The 19,856-nt window shown below is 44.2% G+C and overlaps 1 protein-coding gene across 1 annotated transcript in view; it reads left to right on the top strand.

Moving 5' to 3' along the window:
• Glp2r (glucagon like peptide 2 receptor) overlaps nt 1-19,856 on the top strand; it is a 62,310-nt gene that overhangs the window by 740 nt on the left and 41,714 nt on the right. Inside the window, exons 2-4 of the mRNA XM_008855731.2 lie at nt 6,182-6,269; nt 8,622-8,726; nt 12,797-12,918. Coding sequence (XP_008853953.1) covers nt 6,182-6,269; nt 8,622-8,726; nt 12,797-12,918 — 315 coding nt within the window. The remainder of the gene's footprint in view (nt 1-6,181; nt 6,270-8,621; nt 8,727-12,796; nt 12,919-19,856) is intronic.

The raw sequence follows: 19,856 nt of genomic DNA, 5'->3' as shown, positions 1-19,856 counted from the left end.
TTCCTTCCTTCCTTCCTTCCTTCGTAACTATATTGATTTCTCTATATTCTGTAATGTTAAAAATCAAATCTAAGTGACTCCACCAGTCAGAACTCACCTTCATTCACATTTAGGTGTTACACCTCCAGACATTTTCCACTGTTCATTTACATGCAAGTTAAAATAATAAATACTCATAAATATTTTGCAATCCATCTTTAATGACAAAGCACATACATACTATGAAAACACCAATAGCTCAAGTGGGAGCCAGGTGCCCCTACTGTGATCTCATTTTACACTGTCAACAGTTTTGTGATGGAGACTCTCTTGTCAAGCAGGAGATGGGGCCTAGCGAGATTAAGCAACACTGCTTTACATCCATCAGTGTAGATCCATTGTAGGGTACCCAATGACTTTCTAGATGTATTAGAATGTGCTTAACTGACACCCCTACTCCCTACTAAGGCCTTCTGGTAGCTTGAGCTATTCTTATCCAAGAGAGTCAACCCTTTGCCTGTTCCTTCCCTTTCTAAAATCTCATTTTATACACGGCTGTGGTGGGATGGGACCCCAAAGCCACTAATCTCCATTAAAAAGTACACCTAAGGTTGACTCTTTTCCTTCTTTGCTTCTTAGTCCTAATTTACTGCCTCAGAATTCAAAATCCTATGTGTCCCATTGAGGGAAGACTGAAGAGCCAGAGCTCATAAACAGCCCCTTTACCTTTCTGCCTGAGACTAGACAGGCAACCCTGCCCCCTACCCCCGCCCCACCGCCCTAGTGGTTCTCAGCATCCAAATTCTCCCCCAAGCTGCCTTCATCCCCCATGGATTGTCAACATAAAGCCAATCGGTGGTCCAGGGAATCTTGCCATGATGGCAGAGTCTTGCTAGGGGACTATCCATCCCTGAGGGGCAGGTGACTTGAGTGTGACTCTGGCCCCAGGAGTTCCACTGTTAGCTGTGGTACCATTGTCAGGAGAGTTGATGGAATGTCCACCCTTGCTTGTGGTCTCCAGGTATCCTGATGAAAACCAAATGTGTACAGCTATCTGCTTCATCCTGTTTACTCTTCCACATGTGACCCACTGCCCACCACACACCAGGCACTGCTACAGCCCTGGATATAATGTTCCCTTGGGGCTGGAGAAAGGGCTCAGTGGTTAAGATCACTGGCTGTTCTTGCAGAAGACCTAGGTTCGAATCCCAGCACCTACATGGCAGGTGACAACCATCTGTAACTCCAGTTCTAGGGATCTGATGCCCTCTTCTGGCCTCTGCAGGCATTGCACGACAAGGGTGCCCTTACGTACATGGAAACATAACACTCATGCACATAAAATAAGAATAAATAAATAAATAAATAGATAGATAAAGTTTAAAATGTTTCCTTATAGCCAGGCATGGTGGTGCATGCCTTTAATCCCAGCACTTGGGAGGCAGAGGCAGGTGGATCTCCGTGATTTCAAGGCCAGCCTGGTCTACATAGTGAGTTCCAGGCCAGCTGGGGCTACAGGGAGACCCTGTATCAAAAAGACCAAGAAAAAAAAAAATTGTTTCCTTATACCTCATCCTGAGTAACATTCACAGCTAGCCCATGAGAAGAGCATCACTACTGAACCCATTTCATAGATGGAAAAGACACTCTAGGGGTTACAAGATTGCCTTGCATCATGTAGGCTCGTGAGCTGGGGAGCCACTCTGTTTCCTTGGTGGGTTGAAGCCCTGTGTTCTGTCTTCTTCAGCACTCTTGGGAGCTGTTGACCTATGACTATTTATGTATAATAACATCAGCATTTGCAGTTCCTCAGGCCAGCTGATGAAACTGACGAAGCCACACCTAGGCCTTTTCATTCTGGTGTTTCAAAATCAATAATGTTCCTGGGAGGAAGGTCTTGTTCTCCTCTGTCACCTGGTCTGTACGTTCAGAGACCTTGGCTCTGTCTGTCTTGCAGCGCATGGTTGTGAATCTCTTCTCTTGATTATCCATCTTTAACCTTAGTGTCTTAGATGTTTATATATCACTAGGCTTTGCAGAGATGTTTGTGAAGAAGTCCGCTCATATACACTTTCCCTGCTGGAGTAAAAATGACCATGGCGTGTGTGTGCTAGCAGGAAGTCTATAAAATTCACTTAATGAACAATTCTCAGGGATAGTTTAGTTTCTAAATGCAAGCAGGGAACAGTGCTAGCTCATACCCACCTGATCACTCATTACATTATTCAGCTTTGATTTGGTACTAAAAACATAAACTATTGAAGAAGGCTCTAGGGGAAGTGGATTTATATGTTGCTGCTTGGAATATAAAAGGGTGCATGGTTTTAAATGAAAAAAAAAGGCTCAGATAAACAGTTTGGCAGAACATTATCAAAACCCTTTAAATATGTGTGCAATCCATGACCCAGGAATTCTGGCTCAGCAATGCTGTCTGAAGACATAGACTCAGAGGTCTAGCTGGCTAGCTGGGAGGATTTCTATCACGGTATGCTTTGTACTAGAAACATCTGAAAATAAGAGGAGCTCAGGTGCTGGAGGACTGAAAAATTGAATTATGTCACATCCATTCATTGAATAGTGTGCGGCAATTAAAGGACTATTGAATAGGGCAACACTAAGGCAATTGTTATGTACATCTTGGAATGGACATATCTTCTAAGTGAAAAAAAGCTACAAAATATATGCCTTCCTTTTTGGTTAAACTGAAACAGGAAAGAAAAGGAAATGAAAAGATGCAAGTGTGGAGAGAAGGATCTAGAAAAAATGGTAATTGCTGAGTAATGAGGTTCTGATCTGTCTTTCCCCCTTTTTGGTTATCTGTGGTTTTCTTTTTTCTATAATGCAGCATAATCATTCTCTAACAAAGAAAAATAGATTTATGTAAGCAGAGTCCTTAGAAAGCCCCCCTCCCACTTCTTAATCCTTTCTCAGGCAAGTTGGTCACGAATGCTGGCTGCCTATGCAAGGGAAGGAAGAACCAAGCTCAGGCTGGACTTTTCCAGTTAGAAAAAAGCCCAACCATGTATCTCTTTTCCTTGTTACCCTGGGGCTTTAGCTGTGATCGGATTTAGATGGGCTCTGGTGTTACCGGCGTGATTAGGATGAGTAGCTGGGAAGACAGCATCAGTTTGTCTCGCTTCCCTAGGTATATGTGTGCACATGTGTGCGTGTGTGCACAGACCAGAGGTCAATGCCAGCTGTCTTCCTCTTTGACCATCCACCTTATTTTTTGAGACACGGTCTCTCGCTGAACCTGGAGCTTACTGATTCAGCTAGAATGGCTGACCTAGAAGTCCCAGGGATCCTCCTGTCTCCTTCTCCCCAATTCTGGGATTACAGGCATGTGCTGAGGTGCTGGGGATCCTGAATTTAGGTCCTCGTGCTTGTGCGGCAAGCACTTTGCCTACCGAGCTATCTCCCCAGCTCCTGCTTTCCTGCTTCTGCCCATCACCATTACTCTTGCAGAGAACGGGCAGACAGGAGAATGGTAGTCCAAAGACTGAGTCACCGGCTCTTTAGGCAGGTTCCCCCCAGGACGTTCCCTGATGGTGTAAATAGCACTTTATGTAGAGAAGGGACTTACTTTTATGACTTTGAGGATTTTTGAAACTTGCTGTTGAATTTTTGAAAGAAAATATGAGTCATTTATGATCTCATTAGGATGTTTATCTCATTAAACAATATATTAGTAAACTTTCTTCTTGTCTCTTCAGCCATAGCACAGAGAGCAATATTATTAGTAGAGATTCAAAGCTCATTGCAAACTGAATTGAAGGGAAAAGTGCCAGTTATTATAGCATCAGGCTTTCTCCCTGTGGGCTAATCTCATGGTCACCGAACTGTGTGCTGAGATGCCCAGGCACTGCTGTGAATCTAATGGGCACTGTGAGATATATTAACTTTTTGACAAAAGCATAGTGACCAGTATCTGGTGTTTTCCAGATGCCATGCAAACTATCCTCAAGATGTTTATGGTTTTGTATTTTTTTATTTTTGTGTTTTGTTCTGTCTTTGTGGTGCCGGGGATAGAACCCAGAGCCTTGCACATGCCATGTAAGCACTTCTACCTCTCCAGCCCTGAGTTTATTTTAATTAATTAATTAACAGGGTCTCATGTAGCCCAGGTTGGTCTTGAACTCACAGTGTAGCTAAGGTTGGACTAGGATTCTTGATCTTCCTACCTCCACCTCCCAAGTGCTGGGACTACAGGTGTGTGCCATCATACCGTGCCTGGCTTGACTACATGATTTTAATATTGGATCATGAAAAACTAGGTGGTCCTCAGGTACTGTGATAAAAGGCAAATACTGAACAGGACAAAACCAGTATGGAAGAGGAAATGAAGATGGTGGTGTCCAATCTGATATTAAAGTTTGAGAAGTTGTGCAATGCCCGATAGGTTCAAAATTGTCAAGACATAAATATTTATGAACTGTTTGGACTTATTTACTTAATAAACAGGACTTTACATGTATCCTTTTGGTCTGAGAATGCCTTGGAAAATTACTGAGCTAGTAAGGGTACAATGATCTAAGAAGTTTGGAAACCTCTGGATTAGTCCTGACCACACAGATCTTTTTCAAAAAGTTGTGTGTGCATATGATTCTCTGAGAAAGGAAGACCACAGACCCCATCATGATTATCATGGTGTTGAGAGAGGGGTCTGCTGGGCAGAGGCAAGGGAAGGTAGATTAGACTAATCACTCAGAATTCAAAAAGAGGCCTCCCATTGGCTTTAGATGGGAATCATTTTGTGTGTAGGTGCTGATTGTAATTAAACTTGAATATCATTGGGGGGACCATCTCCCTAGTTTTCTACAGGCTTCTCCAGTCCTTACTGCTACATCTGCTCTACCTTATTATTTTAAGCCATTTGGGTTTGTTGACCCCTGCTAGAGGAGTTAGAACCTCAAAGCCAAAGGCAGAACCACACAGGGAAGGAGCACATACGGATGTGGGAGATCAGGTTTAGAATATTGCTAGAGTTCCTATGCCATCCAGTCTCCTGTTCATTTTTACTTTATGTGTATGAGTGCTTTGCCTGCATGTGTGTAAGTGTGCCCATATCATGCAATGCCCGAGGAGGGCAGAAGATGTCGAATCTTCTGGAACTGGAGTTACAGATGGCTGTTAGCTGCCATGTGGGTGCTGGGAACCAAATCTGGGTCCTCTGCAAGAGCAACCAGTGCTCTTAACTGCTGAGCCATCTCTCTAGCCTATGCCATTCAATCTTGAGAAGATTTGAGATCTTCTTGGTTAATTTTTATGTTATGAGTGTTTTGTCTGCATGTATGTAAGTGTGTCACATACACACAATGCCCATGGAGTGCAGAAGAGGGCATCAGATCCCCTGGAACTGGAGGTATGGGTTGTTGTTAGCTGCTATTTGGGTACTGGGAACTGAACCTTGGTCCTCCAGAAGAGTAATCAATGCTCTTAACCATGGAGCCATGTCTCCAGCCCCAAAACCCAAAGCCTGGCACACAATGTGTGTGTCAACTCCTCCTTAACACAAAGCCTGGCACACAATGTGTGTGTCAACTCCTCCTTAACACAAAGCCTGGCACACAATGTGTGTGTCAACTCCTCCTTAACACAAAGCCTGGCACACAATGTGTGCATCAGCAAGGTGCTTCAACTGAACAGTGAAAGAGATCCTTTTTAAAATAGAAGACATAGTCCAGATATACAGTGACAAGTTGTTCAACAACTCAGTTATCTGGAAAACCCCAAAGTGTGAGCTGTATTTCCAGGGTTCTGTGGGGAGGACAGTCAATGTTAGAAAGAAAAAAGTCCCAAGGCCTCCATGGGTCTCTTCAGTGGTTTTGATTCTGGACACACATACCTGCATGTGCTATTGGGACCCTCTGAGTATGATGTTTCTCTCTTTAAGATCTGCATAGACTCAATATCATGCAACCATTTGCATGCACAGGTGTGAAAGTTCAGCATGAATGTATTGCATCCACTTGACATGTCAACCCTAAATATTTAAGAAAACATTCCTGTTTTTTTAAGATTTATTTTTAAAGTGTTTTAAATTATTTTTATTTATGTGTTTGTGTCTCTTTGTATGCAAGTGCCTGAGGAGGCAAAAGAGGGTGACCTTGAACTCATGATTCTCCTGCCTCAGCCTCCTGAATGCTGAGATTACAGGTATGCACCACCACGCCTGGCTGAGACCATGTTTTTGTGTGCTTAGGTTACAGGATCCCTCCTTGAGGAGACAACTCGGAAATGGGCTCAGTATAAGGAGAAGTGTCTAAGAGACTTGCTCAATGAGCCTTCTGGTAAGCACATGTATTTGCTATCTGTTGCTGTGTAACAAGTCACCCTCAAGCTTAGTGCTTAAAGCAGTGATAATCATTTATTATCTCTTACGGTTTCTGTGGGGCAGGAATTCAGGGCACACTGAGCATGGCTTCTTTCAACCTTTCAATATCTGGTGCATAACTAGGAGACTCTGAGGCTGGGAGTTGGAATCACCAAAGACAGCTCTGTGTTCCTGTCTGCTGGTTGGCACTGGTTCTCAGTGAGAGTTTAGTGGTGACTGGTGGCCAGAACCTCCCTACTTGGCCTCTCCATGGGAACTGGGCTTCTTTACAGTGTTTGGCTGGGCTGCCAAGGGCTAACGTTACCAGAGACCATATTGCCTCTGTGACCTGGGCCTTGAAAGTCACATGTCCCTTCTGCCATGTGCATTTGGATGAGAGAGTTATAAAGTACTACCTGGACTCAAGTGGAAGGAGCGTAGACTGACTTCTCATGATAAGGGATGTAATGTGCATAGGTAAAGCATCTCTGATTACAGCCATCTGCCACAACACACTTACTGCCTTGCTGTCTGACATGAATAGCTGCTGTAGGCTGGCCTGGGAAGCTAATAGTGGTGTGGAGGCTCTCTATCTGCCAGGGTGTTAACTGGGCCTGAGCAATACCATTTCTCTTTTCCAGTTTTCACTGGGTTTGGAGCATTCTAGCAAATGTGTAATAGTTTTGTCAGTCTACAGGTTCACCTTTTCATATAGTGGCACACTGAGTCAATCCACATATACCACACCTACTCTAAAAAGAAAGGCAGAAAATGCCTTGGCTCATTTTTTCTTAGCACTGGGGACTATGGACAAAGGCTGCCCTTCCTTTGCCTCTGGAATGATTTTGGATCATTTCATTCAGTTGCCTGGAGGTGACAGACGCAATCTGCTTCCTCTTGCTTTCTTGACCCAAAGCCAGTGACAGCCTTCAAGCTATTCCAGGTCTGTGAACACCCCTTTTCTCCAGGCTTGATGTCAACTACAAGAACCACTTCACTTCAAGGGAATACTGCTTCTGAGGTCAAAGTAGGGCAGATCCTCTTCATCGGGAGCCAGGCTGCAAGCAGCTGTATCTGCAGGTTCCAAAGCCAGGAACTGGTTATTTACCCCAAGCTGCCCATGAATTCCAGCCTAATAAGGAGAAGGTGGGGAGAGGGATTGATGCTTGGCTTCTAAGAAGTTGAGGAACTTGTGGTGTGCAGTGCCTCCATTTCATTCTAGAAACTCTGTCAGGCTCAGTTCTAAGTTTGTAGCTTCCAATTACCCAACACTGATATATAAATCATCCCCTCAACTTGAGATGGCCCCAAACTCTTGTAATAATCATTGAGATAATATTCAAATGGAGAGATATGACTATATAGAACTGCATGGTATATACGTGATCAAGAGCCTCAGTCCCACAGCTCCCTATAGGTCTGCTGAGCATTTTGCATAGTTCACAGTCATTGTGTTCTATACTCACGAACTTTGGTGACAGTTTGACAAACATTTAGTTATGGAACATAAGGTACTGGAACTTCCAAGTGTCTTCCTCCTGATTCCGAGTCTCTATGAGGGTTTGAGTCACATATAATAAAGCAGAGTCAATGAGACATGCACATTGGCTGGAGATCAAGTTGGGCAGACAAAGGCACAATGCTCGGCGCTACTTTCTACAGCCCTGTGTTCCCCAGTCATTCTTCATCCTTGACTGATCCAGGGAGAGGGGTGTTCATGTTGGTTTCTGAGAAGCTTACAACAGCTTCCAGTGGCAGGAAGGTGGGCTCTGTTAGATTTAGGAGAGCAGAAAAAAGGAGTTTAAAGTTAAGAAATAAGAACCAGAGCCAGACCTGCAAGAGGCAAGGAACATGTTTCTTTATTCAGGAGACCATAGCAAAGGGCCGGTGCTGTCTGCGGAAACCAGGCATCAACAAAAGCAAGGCAGAGCAATCTGGACTTTTATAGGCACTCTGCTGAGTTCAGCTGCAGGAATCTGCTAGGTGTCAGTGTCCTTGGGGTAACTGAGGGTCTTCCTCCTGAGGTTATTTTCTCAGGATGAGCAGGCAAGTTATCTTATGGCACCAGAGAAGTTAGGTTAACACTGTAAACAAACTGTCAGCCAGGGAAGTGACCAGTTGATAAGGCTAGAGCAAAGGCCAAGCCACCAATCTGGAACATTGGGCTACCTTGAAGAATGTGTGTCCTTATGGCTTCCTTTGAAGACGCTTATGGCTCTCCTACAATTTACACATTCTGTCAGGCTCTGCGCTCCTTGTCTTTCTGCTTCTATCAGAAGACCCTGTGATGAAACACTGATGTTTATTCCAGCCCCTTTTCTCCCCATAGGCATATTTTGTAATGGAACATTCGATCAGTTTGTGTGTTGGCCTCATTCTTCTCCTGGAAACGTCTCTGTTCCCTGCCCTTCCTACTTACCTTGGTGGAATGAAGGTAATGAGTCTTATCATACCAGTTTCTGACAGTTCCTCAGAAGGACAGCTCCTCCAGGTAGACCAGCCAGTGGACAGTTAGACAAGATGCTAACCTGACCAAGAATTCCAAGTCCTTTTCCTCCATAAAAGTCTCCATGTAAGCTCCCAGTATTGTGTCTCATTTCTTTGCCTTTTTTTTTTTTTTTTGAAGTATTGGGGAGTGAACCCAAGGCATCATGTATGCTAGGCAAGTATTCTCTCATTGCACTATATCCCCCATACCCCTTGTTGTCTCCTCTTTTCTTCTTTAGGTTTTCTTCTTAGGTTTCACTTTTATAGTAGCTTTATAAGTGAGGGGGGGAGGGAGGGAGAGAGAGAGAGAGAGAGAGAGAGAGAGAGAGAGAGAGAGAGCGCTTGAAGTCCACATCCAGCTACCACAGAATATGGTTGTATTGAGAAGAATGAGCCACAGGTCTCAACTTGGTCACGGGGAGGAAAAAGGAAAAGAAAAGACTGGGAAGCTCCTATCCATACAATGTGTGCGTTTTATATAGAGAAAGGACTCTAAGTCTTCCTTTGCTTCAACTTTGAAAGGATGTGCCATTTTGGTGGTGTTATACTCCACGGAACTCGCATGGAGACAGCTCAGCTTACCCTGATTTGGTTTAAAGGAAGTAAATTTTACTTAGCAACCTAGGAAAACATCCTATCTCCATCTACTCCAGAAGTTTGATCTCTTGGTCATTTTATTCTGGAAGTAGAGGAACGGTATTAGTTAAAATCCTGTTGCTTATGCCTCATCCATGTACAAACAGGATAGCTAAAACTGTTGGCAGGAAAGCACGGTTGGAGGCTTCAGGTAAAACAAAGTGAGAATAAGTTTCTGAGACGTGTACAGGATAACATTTCATATGTAATTTCAGTCCAGTATGTAATCCTATGAGTGGTAATTTGGTTTCAAGTAGAGAGAGAGAGAGAGAGAGAGAGAGAGAGAGAGAGAGAGAGAAACCTAGAAGGAAGACGTCTTTCTGGAAACAATGCTTAGTCACCTGTCTTTTGGAGGTTCCTCTCCTCTCATGAAATCTAGTTACAATCAACCCAGGAGACATGAAGATACTATGTTTCTAGGATGGTGGGAAGGAAAGTGCCGAAGAACTTTCTGGACTCAGAGAGGTCTGAGTGGCTCAGGCATGTAGTCCCTATGGGAATTAGCTCAATGAGAAGTGGACATGAAGTCAGGAGCCCAGAGGTTACACTCAGTCTCTATTTTTACACTTTGAAGTTTGGGGCATGTTCCTAGGAGGAACTCCTAGACTGTGTCTGTAAAGTGAAGTGATAACTGACTCTTAAGATCATTTTGAGGGATAAAAGAAGAAACAGTCTCAACCTAGTGGGAGTATCACAAATGGGAGCCAAAACTGAGTCCAAGCTTGAGACCCTTGACTCCTTTAGGTCATTCATGTCCCCAGTCACCACAGACACCTCCTTGATGCAGGGACAGACACCACCTTCCACCTACCGCTTCCCTACCTCTTTCCAGGAGGCAAAAGTACAGGTCCATTCCTTCTAGGAGAAAAAATGATCCAGAGCACATGTTTATGAAGAAGGTGAGTTTTAGGCTCCTCCGGAAAATGGAGCCTGGGTTTCTGAAATGAACTAAATGGAACTTGATTTGCAAAATGTGGGAACTGACCCTCACATTCAACATTTTTTTTGCATTAAAATTTTAGAATCCAAATAGATTTCTAAAGTCAAAAGAGAACATGAAAACAATGGAAGGGTTTGGAATAGAATCACTCCAAATGCCAAGGGATGCAGAATGATCCTTTGAGATGAGACAAAAGGAATGAGATTCTGATGTGCAAAGGATCATGACTGCACTGTCCCCACCCCATGATGACTGCTCTGTCCCACCCTGTGATGGCTGCTCTGTCCCACCCTAGGAGGGCTGCTCTGTCCCACCCCATGGTGGCTGCTCTATCCCCTGCTCTGTCCCACCCTGTGATGGCTGCTCTGTCCCACCCTGTGATGGCTGCTCTGTCCCACCCCATCATGGCTGCTCTCCCACCCTGTGATGGCTGCTCTTCCACCCTGTGATGGCTGCTCTCCCACCCTGTGATGGCTGCTCTCCCACCCTGTGATGGCTGCTATATCCTACCCAAGGATGGCTTGCTCCATCCCCACCCGATGCCTCTTGCTCACTCTTCTATCCAGGACGCCTTCTCAAGGTTCTGCCTATAACTCCAACTTCAATTCTCACCTCTAATCTGCCCTCCTTCTAGAAAATTTCTCCTGCTTCTTCCCAGAAGGCAAAAGGCTCCTGTCTTTCTGTGGTCTCTCCTGCACCTGCATAGTGCCTGCTTTAGCATTTCTAACAGTTTGTGGCACTTTTATGTTCACTCTCCCAGCTTGGTGTTGGGCTGTGCTCTCAGCAGGAGTATGATGACTGCCATCGACAACAAAGTGCCAAATGGTATCATTGCCGTCTGCTCATTCACTTAATATTTATTGATCATCCACTGTGTCCTGGGCATTGGATCTATTAGTGACCAAAACAGAAAAAATTCTTATCCTTCAGGGTACATGTTTTAGTAAGGAAGGCAGCCAATAATCATTGGCATCATTTGTAAGTAGAGATGCGATATATTTTAGACAAGACAGGAAGGAATGGGAAGACTGGGGCAGTGACAGTGGGTATTTGAGGAAGGCTTCAATGGCAAGGTGATGTTTCAGTGACGACTTAGGGAGGCCAGAGTATTAGCCAGGAGGGGAGCTGTGTTTAGAAGCAAGCACACAATAAGCAGTGTCCCAGCTGTCGGTGAAGATTTTGCCTGGTCTGTTCCAGGAAGAGGAGAAGGTAAATATGAATGGAGCTGAGGGGAATGAGAGTAAGAGGTAGGGACAGAGATGTGGGGGCTAGGTCCTACAAGACCTTGTGGAAAGGACTCCCTTATCCTTAGAAAGCTCTTGGAAGATTTTGAGCAGAAGCATGCCAGCCGGGCTATCGTAGCTGTGAGGGCCTGTCAGAGGAGCTTGTCCAGGGAAGACATGAGGGCTCCAATCAGGAAGGAAGTGGGAGGTGGAATGTGGGGTTGGATTCAGGATCTATGTGAAGATAAATATGCCTGGCTAATGGAGTAGATGGGAGCAGAAAGAAGATAGGAATGGCCTAAAGATTAGGGTTAGAAAATCAGTTGGGCTTGCCACACACTGAGGTGCGAAAATAATCTATGGGTGAAGCAGATTTGGAGGAGAAGGTGAAGAGCTTGGTTTGGAGCATGTTGTTTGACCCTAGCAAAGATATCAGCTGGGCAGGGTAGATGTGCTTTTGGTGGGTATCAAACAACCAAATTCAGCAGATAGCTGCTGTTGGTCTATGCAGTGCAGGGTCTGAGTCATGAAGTTCTGGCAAGTTTTCACTTCTTAATGGCATATCCTAGCTGGTCTTCCAGGTTGAAGGACCTTTAGAGAGGGCCATCTGGGCTTCTAGCAACAAGAACGGGCAGAGTGTTTACCCATCATCTGCACACACACATTTAATCTTTCCTCAATCAGAGAATGGGTACCAGTATTGTCCCCAGTTCCTGAGGAAGACACCAATAAGCTCAGAGAATGAGAAACTGGGCCCAAGACACCAGCTCATGAGATGCTAGTGCATCAGGTCAGCCCTGAGCCTGTTTGCCTTGTGCCCACCCACTGCTTTCTCTTCATGATGCCACCTCTTAGGCATCAGGAAGAGATGTCCCACCGAGCATGCTCAAGGGCGCATGTCGGCAGCTCCCAGTAAGCTGTACCTTACAGGGACTATAACAACTCTGAGTCACCAGGGACTGTTCTAACTGCAGGCACACAGATAAACAAAACAGACATTAGAGGATCATGTACTGGTACAAAATCTAGAGGCTTCCGTGTTTTTCTTCCCATCCCAAATAAACAGTAGTGATGTTAATGAGTCCCCAAATGGAGAAATGAAAATCCCTTTTCCCTGGGATTTTCCACAGTTTTGCAGCCAGGGAGAGGACCTTCTAGCACGCTTAGGGAACGGGCTGTGTGTTCTGACCTTTCCTCTAGAGCTTTGTTTACTTTCAGAGGGCTCAGGAAGGGCCTACAGACACTGCTTGGCTCGGGGGACTTGGCAGACGCTAGAGAACGCCACAGATATTTGGCAGGATGACTCCGAATGCTCTGAGAACCACAGCTTCAAACAAAACGTGAGTCTGCTGGGCTTGGTGATAAAATGTCTAGGGCCAGAACTATCCTCCTCTGGGGCACCTAGGGAATGGCTAGCTTTAGGGACTACACAAAGAACTCTCCCAGCTCCTCTGCTCCAAATCCCACAGTCACACAAGAAGGCAATCCCCATAGCAGCCACAAAATTTCCTTCTCTGTAAGATCAAACATGAAGTCCTACCCTTTGCACCTGCCATGTGGTATATCTGGAGCACTTTCCACAACAACCTCTCATCATTCAGGTTTCTTGGTCAATCTAGAGTGGACCAGTGGCCACTTTTTCTTACATTCCTGATTGAATTGCTATATTGCACCTGCCTCTCTGAAATTCCTGTGTGTTTGGTTACTCCTTATCTAGCCCTCCCTCCAAAACGCAGGTCCAGTGACATCAGGGGAAGCAGGGCAGCACAGCACAGAGTCTGGGGTCAGTCTGTGTATCCAGACTTTTCATGTCCTGGCTGTGAACTTGTGCAAGTTATTTTGCCCGTTGGTGCCTCTGCTTTCTCGCTCATCCCATGAGGATCATACTTGCTGCATGGAATGATTGTGAGGCTTTGGGCAGTCAAGAGACATAAATTTCTTAGGCAAAATTCTGGCATGCGGTTAGCAAGCTCTAAGTAGACGTTAACATGCTATCACCACGGTCCAGGATCCAGAGATGTAACTGCTCAGCAAAGCATGCTGGCAGCTTGGCAAATGCTAAGTGGATGAACAAACCCACCTTTCAGACTTCTCTCCCTGTATTTTCTCCTTCTCTCCCCATCTTTCCCCCTTCCCTCCTGTCTTTCCCCTCCCTTCTCATCTCCTTTCTTTGACAGGGTTTCAGTATGTAGCTTAGGTTGTCTTCAAACTGATGAGTCTCCTGCCTCAACCTCCTGAGTGCTGGGATTATAGGTGTGTACCAGCATACCCAGTTCCATGTTTTCCTTCTGAGGCAGGGTAGAAAGGCGGGGGGAATCTTGGGGACATGAGAACGGGAGAGAAGCCCCTCATTCTGGAATCCAGTTGAAGCATTTGGCAGCAGTGGAGCAAAACTTCCAGCACAATTGACAACTGCTTGAGGCCTTTCTCCCTTCCCAGCCATGAACCTGCAGTTTTCTAAAGCTCTCACCAGAAACCCCATTTACAAGAAAAGGACAGGTATTCACCACCTTCTGCAAGCCTAGTGGCCTTTGGTTTCATTTTACCTGTTTATAATTTCATTTATGGCTTCTTTGTGGCCACCTTGTGTAGCTCTTATCAAAAGAGAGGGAAATAAAAATGTTTCCTAGAAAACTTTTGATGTGTAACTTGAGAGTCACCAAAAGGGTACAGATAACTGATGCTAAGTCAGTCAATTGCTTATTCTCCCTTGAGGAGTCCATACCCATATTGGGGTATGCTTGATTTTCCCATACTTTCTTTTGTGGAGCCTGTACCCCCACTTGGGTATGTCTTTCTTCTGAACAACCCCTCTCTCTTAATCTTTGTTCTTAAGCCTGGATTTAAAGTTAAAAATTTTTAATAAAGGGGTTAAAGAGATGGCCCAGTGGTTAGGAACACTGGCTGCTCTTGCTCAGGATCTGAGTTCAATTCCCAGCACCCACTTGGTGGCTAACAACCGTCTGTAGCTCCAGTGCCAGGAGAATCCAATGCCTTCTTTTGACCTCCGCAGGCATTGCATGACATGGGTACACTTACACTCATGCAGGCAATACACTAATACACATAAAATAAAAATAATAAATAAAATACTTTTAAAAACTAACAAAACTTTCAATCCTGCTTCATTATATCAGCTAAGTCTGAAATTCCTTTCAGTGTCGAATCCGTGAATCCAGGTTTGGTTTGAGTTGAGGTCTCTAGAGGCTTTGGGGAATTCCTCAGGCTAGTGAGGGTGAAGTGTGGAGCTGGGTCTCTATCTCCTTACTGCTAACACTTCTAGGATTCAATTCTGAGGCCCCTTGGGCACAGCCTTTCTCCTCCTCCTCCTCCTCCTCCTCCTCCTCCTTCTCCTCCTCCTCAACCTACCAGGGAGCTCATCCCTGGAGAAAATTCTCTCTCTTTCTCCCTGCCTTTTTCTCCTTTTTTTCAGACAGGGTCTCCCTGTAGCCTCAGCTGTCTTGGAACTCACTGTGTAGTCCAGGGTGACCTTGAATTCACAGAGATCCACCTGCCTCTGCCTCCTGAGTGCTGGGATTAAATATGTGTGCCACCACACCTCTGTGCCACCATGCCTCTATTTTCTCATTAGGCTCCTGATCTCCTCCTCAAGTTACCTGTTTGTCCAAATCCTGCCCACCCGCCTTTCAAAGTCAAGTGTAAGGGAGCAGCATGGAAGAGAGGAGGAGATGCTGAAGAATCCGACAGATGTGTCTTATATTCTATCAGTTATGCCACAAACATTAATGAAACACCTACCGTGTGCCAGGTCTTTGCACCAGGCACAGGGGATCTACCAGTCCTGGATGGAAACTGATTTTAAGGTGCTTAGAATCTCACAGGATAAACCAACAGGGTGATAACTGCTGGGACAAAAGTATAGGATGCCCAAGGCCACAGCAAAGGGGGTACTGATACACACTGGGGACAGGGAAGGCTGCCCAAGCTGAGCCTGAGGGCTAGAAGGAATTGTCCATGGGAAGAAGAATGAGAGCAAGAATTTTCTTGGCAGAAGAAAAAGCACATACACAGGGTCAAAGACTGGGTGGACTTCCACTACTAGGGTGAGATGTGAAATCCTAGAAGTTTCTCTTCCCTCATTGCCTTCACATTGACCTGGAATACCTTTCCCAGCTCCCTCATGCCTGGCTGTTCCTCATCACTCATAGCTCAGCTCCAAGTCTCCTTCCAAAAGGTGACTCCTGTGTATTGATGTAGGACCAAAGGAAGAAGACAGAGGTGGGTTGGAGACCTTTAGAGAGGTGAGATGGTGAGGCCCCTGTACCTGTGAAGGATTTATGACTTTTCAGGTTGAAGTGTGGAGGGGCGTAACTCAGAACAGGTTTGATAGATTGAAATGGCAAGTTAGAATGAGGTGGGACTGGGTCAGGCTGGAGGCAAGAGGCAGGGAGAGCAGGTAGGAGGCAAGTGGCTAATTTCTTTCATCATTTAGTTGGAATTTGAAATTCTTTCTTGTTATTTGTGTATGTGTGTCGTGTGTGTGTGTGTGCGTGCGTGTGCATGCCATGGTGCACATGTGGAGGACAGAGAGGAACTTTATGGAACCAGTTTTTGTTTTCTATCTTTATATGGGTCCCAAGGATCCAATTCAGATCACCACACTTGCACAGCAAGCATCATTACCTTCTGAGTCGTCTACTAGGGGCATTTTTAAAGTCAAAAGTTTGGAAATGGGAAGGGAAGAAGTTCAGTTCCACAAACACTGTGCAGCCCAAGCCTAGTCCCTGTCTAGGCACATGTAAGAGAATGTTGGTAATCTTCCCTTCTTATGGCTAGTTAGCCAGCTCCCTGTTGATGTAACCAATACTTAAGATAACCAACCCATAAGGAGAAAAGGTTTATTTTGGCTCATGGTTTCAGTCTGGAGTTGCTTGTTCTCATTTCCTCTGGGTCTGTGGCAGGACAGGACAATAATTATGTCATGGTAAGAGCACAAAGTGGAAGAAGATGCTCACTTCACAGCAGCCAGGAAGCAAAGAGAGAGGAATGGGTGTGGTCTCACTGTCCTCTTCAAGGGCATGTAGCCAGTGATCTAACTTCCCCCTACAAGGCTTCACCTCTTAATAGTTTCACCACCCCCAGTAATTGTACAGGCTGGTGACCAAGCCTTTACACATGGATCTTAGAGAGGCACATTCAAACTATGATATCCTAGATGTGAGACTTGAAGGGTCAATAAATGTAGAATAGTGAATCTATGTCCGGGAACCATTATGAACTTGATAATTACTATTACTGCTTTTTTTTTTCCTGCTCCTCTGACAACAACAAAAACCCTCTTTCCTTCCTGGTCTTCTCTGGCCCATGTCTAGTGTTCATAGTATAATTGTGAATAAGAACTTTTGGTGTCTGTGAAAGTGACTTTTCTTCACTGGATTGTTGGTTGTGTGCCCATGTGTGCAGGTACACATGCCTGTAAAAGCCAGAAGAGGACATCAGAAGTCTTGCTGTATCATTCTTTACCTTATTCTCTTGAGACAGGGTTTCTCACTTATCCTAGAGTGAGGCTGCCAGTCAGCAAGCCCCTACAATTTTCCAGTCTCTACCTCCCACAGCACTAGGATTACAGGTGTATGGGCCATGCCCAGATTTTTACATGGGTACTGGGGATTCAAATTCAGGTCCTCATGTGTATGTAGCAAGCTTTCTTAGCCCCTGAGCCATCTCTCTCACCTATGGTTGATTTTTTTGAGGCTTGGTCTCTCTATGTGGTCAAGACTGACCTATACCTTGCGATATAGCCCAGGATGGCCCCAAACTTGCCCTTCTGCCTCAACCTCTCAAGTGTTAGGATACAGGTGTGTGTAGCCATACCTGGCTTGGACTTTTTAATGGGCTATTTCATTTGACTTTCAAAAATCAAAATTCTAGTTTTCTCTGAAGTTATTAAGATTAACTTATATAATTTGTTATTCTATTTACATAACAATGTTTAATAAGCTTAGGTTTTCCAGTGGGTCACTGCAAGTTAGCAAGTGGGCTCTCACAAGTTTCCGACCACATTACATTACAGAGTCTACTAGGGCAGTTGGTTTCACTGTTTCACCATGTTGAGTCCCATGTCCTTTCCTTTAGAAAGTTTTTCCAGGTTCGAAGTAGCTCATTAGCTAATTATTTGGTCCTAATTCATTGAAGTCTGCTTCCCCCACCCTGGCTATGACTCACTTCCTTTAGAGCTGGTGGGACCTTGCATGCCCTTGGCTATCCTTAGGTGTGCGCTGTCTTCCTATTGGGTACAAATGGATCTTAGGATGTTCTTTTGGAGCACTCTTTCAAACCTTGTTACCTTGTTTGACTAAACATAACTCTGTATTCCTATACCGTTTTACTGTGTGACAGGTCATCAACATGACATCTGTCCTTTATCTCAAGAATTGACCTGGGATGTCACGACCTCAGAGTTATGCGAATGCTAATTACATGCTTTGAGTTAAGCCCATTGTGTTATTTCTTACCTTCCCTCTTGTAAGAGAGGGAAGCTGTTGTAAGCTCCTTGAGAACAATGAACGTCATCATCATACTAAGGACCACCCCAAACCCCAGCAGAATGGTGTGAAAAATAGGCTTTCTGTACAGTAGTCACTTAAATGCAGGATGAGGGGCTTCATAAATCCCGAGTCAACTGGTCTTTGGAGGGCCTGGGCATCAATATTGACTAAAGCACCAGGTAATTCTTGTGTGCAGTTAAGCTCACTGACAGATATAAACCTGACTTTGATCTGCCTTCAAACCATCCCCAAATTGATGAGTGGAGAGACTGCATTCAGAGACAGGAAGTAGAAATTCTAGAAAAGTGAACACATGCCTGTAATCCTAATACTTGGGAGGCTTCAGCAGGAGAATCTTGAGTTTGAGACACCCTGGACTTGCAGTGAGACCCTGTCTCAAGAAAATTCTCCCATAGAGAAAGAAAGAGAGGGAGATAGATGATAGATAGATAGATAGATAGATAGATGATAGATAGATAGGTAGATAGATAGATGATAGATAGATAGATGACTGCCTCCTCCTTCAGCAAGTAGTTGCATTTCTAAGAACTCAAATTCTCAAAAAAAAAAAAAAGCTTCTGACCATGTTTACCTGTGTTTCATATAGTGGATTGAAATTATATCCCCCATATACACAGCATTAGCAAACCTTTGCCCTTCAAAGTTTTGGCAAGAAAATTATGGCATTCTTCAGTAACCATATACTGTTACTTCACATATGTTAAGTGGCACCTCTTCAATTGTGTGTATGGTATATATGCATAAGCATGAACAAGTGTTTTTAGATTTCTCTCTATGGATTTGTGGTTCATAGTATGGGAGTAAATTGTTGTTTTATCTTACTTCAAACTGTTTTCTTTGCCCTTATATGGAATGCTTTTATTTAAACACAGAATTTAATTGTTAAATATTTATAATTATTTTAAATTATGTAAGGCATAATTTTAATTTTTTTAAACATTTATTTTGTGTGTATACGTGCATGCATGTGCACCTTGACATGAGTTTGTGGAGGATTTCATCAGGCATCACTTAAGATTAAGAACATTATTTCCCATAGTTTCATTACCATGATTCCACTAAATTAACAATGATTTCATCTTATTGTCTGTTTCATCCATTTTCATGTTCCCCTAAACTTTTCTAGCTTTTCTGCTTGTGCCAATATTTAATCTAGGCTCACACACTGCATTTGATTTTTATATCACAGTACTATCTTTTAATCTAGAACAATCTCTTCTTTTTACTCCCACAACACTGGTTTTTGAAGAGACCAGAAGACAGCTTCTTTTATGGCCTTTTCTTTCCCTGGGTTGGTTGTTATAAAACTTATAACAACCTCCATCAACTGTGTTTCCAGTAAGCTGGCAGCTAGGGTTAGACATCTGATGAGATTCAGGCTGGTCTTTGCAGGTGCTGAGTTCCCCCTATAGCATCAGAGGTATAGGCCAAAATAGCAGGTGTTGCATGAGGTGATATTGAGTTTAATCACTTGGTTAAGGTGTAGGCAGCCAAATCTTTCTTTTGGTATTTGCTGAGTCCTTGCTGGGTTGATGTTTTGGTACCATGTATTTTCTTGTTCCCTTGATCTTCAGTATTCCAGGCTGTATTAGATACTTTCTGTTGCTGTGATAAAACACCGTGACCAAGGGAACTTTTAAAAAAATTTTTTACAAAAACTTTATTGAGAATTTCATACATGCATATAAGGTGTTTTGATCAAATCCATGCCCACTCCTTCCCTCCAACATTTCCCCCTCTGAAGAGGT

Source organism: Nannospalax galili, unplaced genomic scaffold, assembly GCF_000622305.1.
Source record: "Nannospalax galili isolate Female #2095 unplaced genomic scaffold, S.galili_v1.0 scaffold146, whole genome shotgun sequence".
In the NCBI taxonomy this organism is placed as follows: domain Eukaryota; kingdom Metazoa; phylum Chordata; class Mammalia; order Rodentia; family Spalacidae; genus Nannospalax; species Nannospalax galili.
This window is presented reverse-complemented; position numbering and strand designations above follow the sequence as displayed.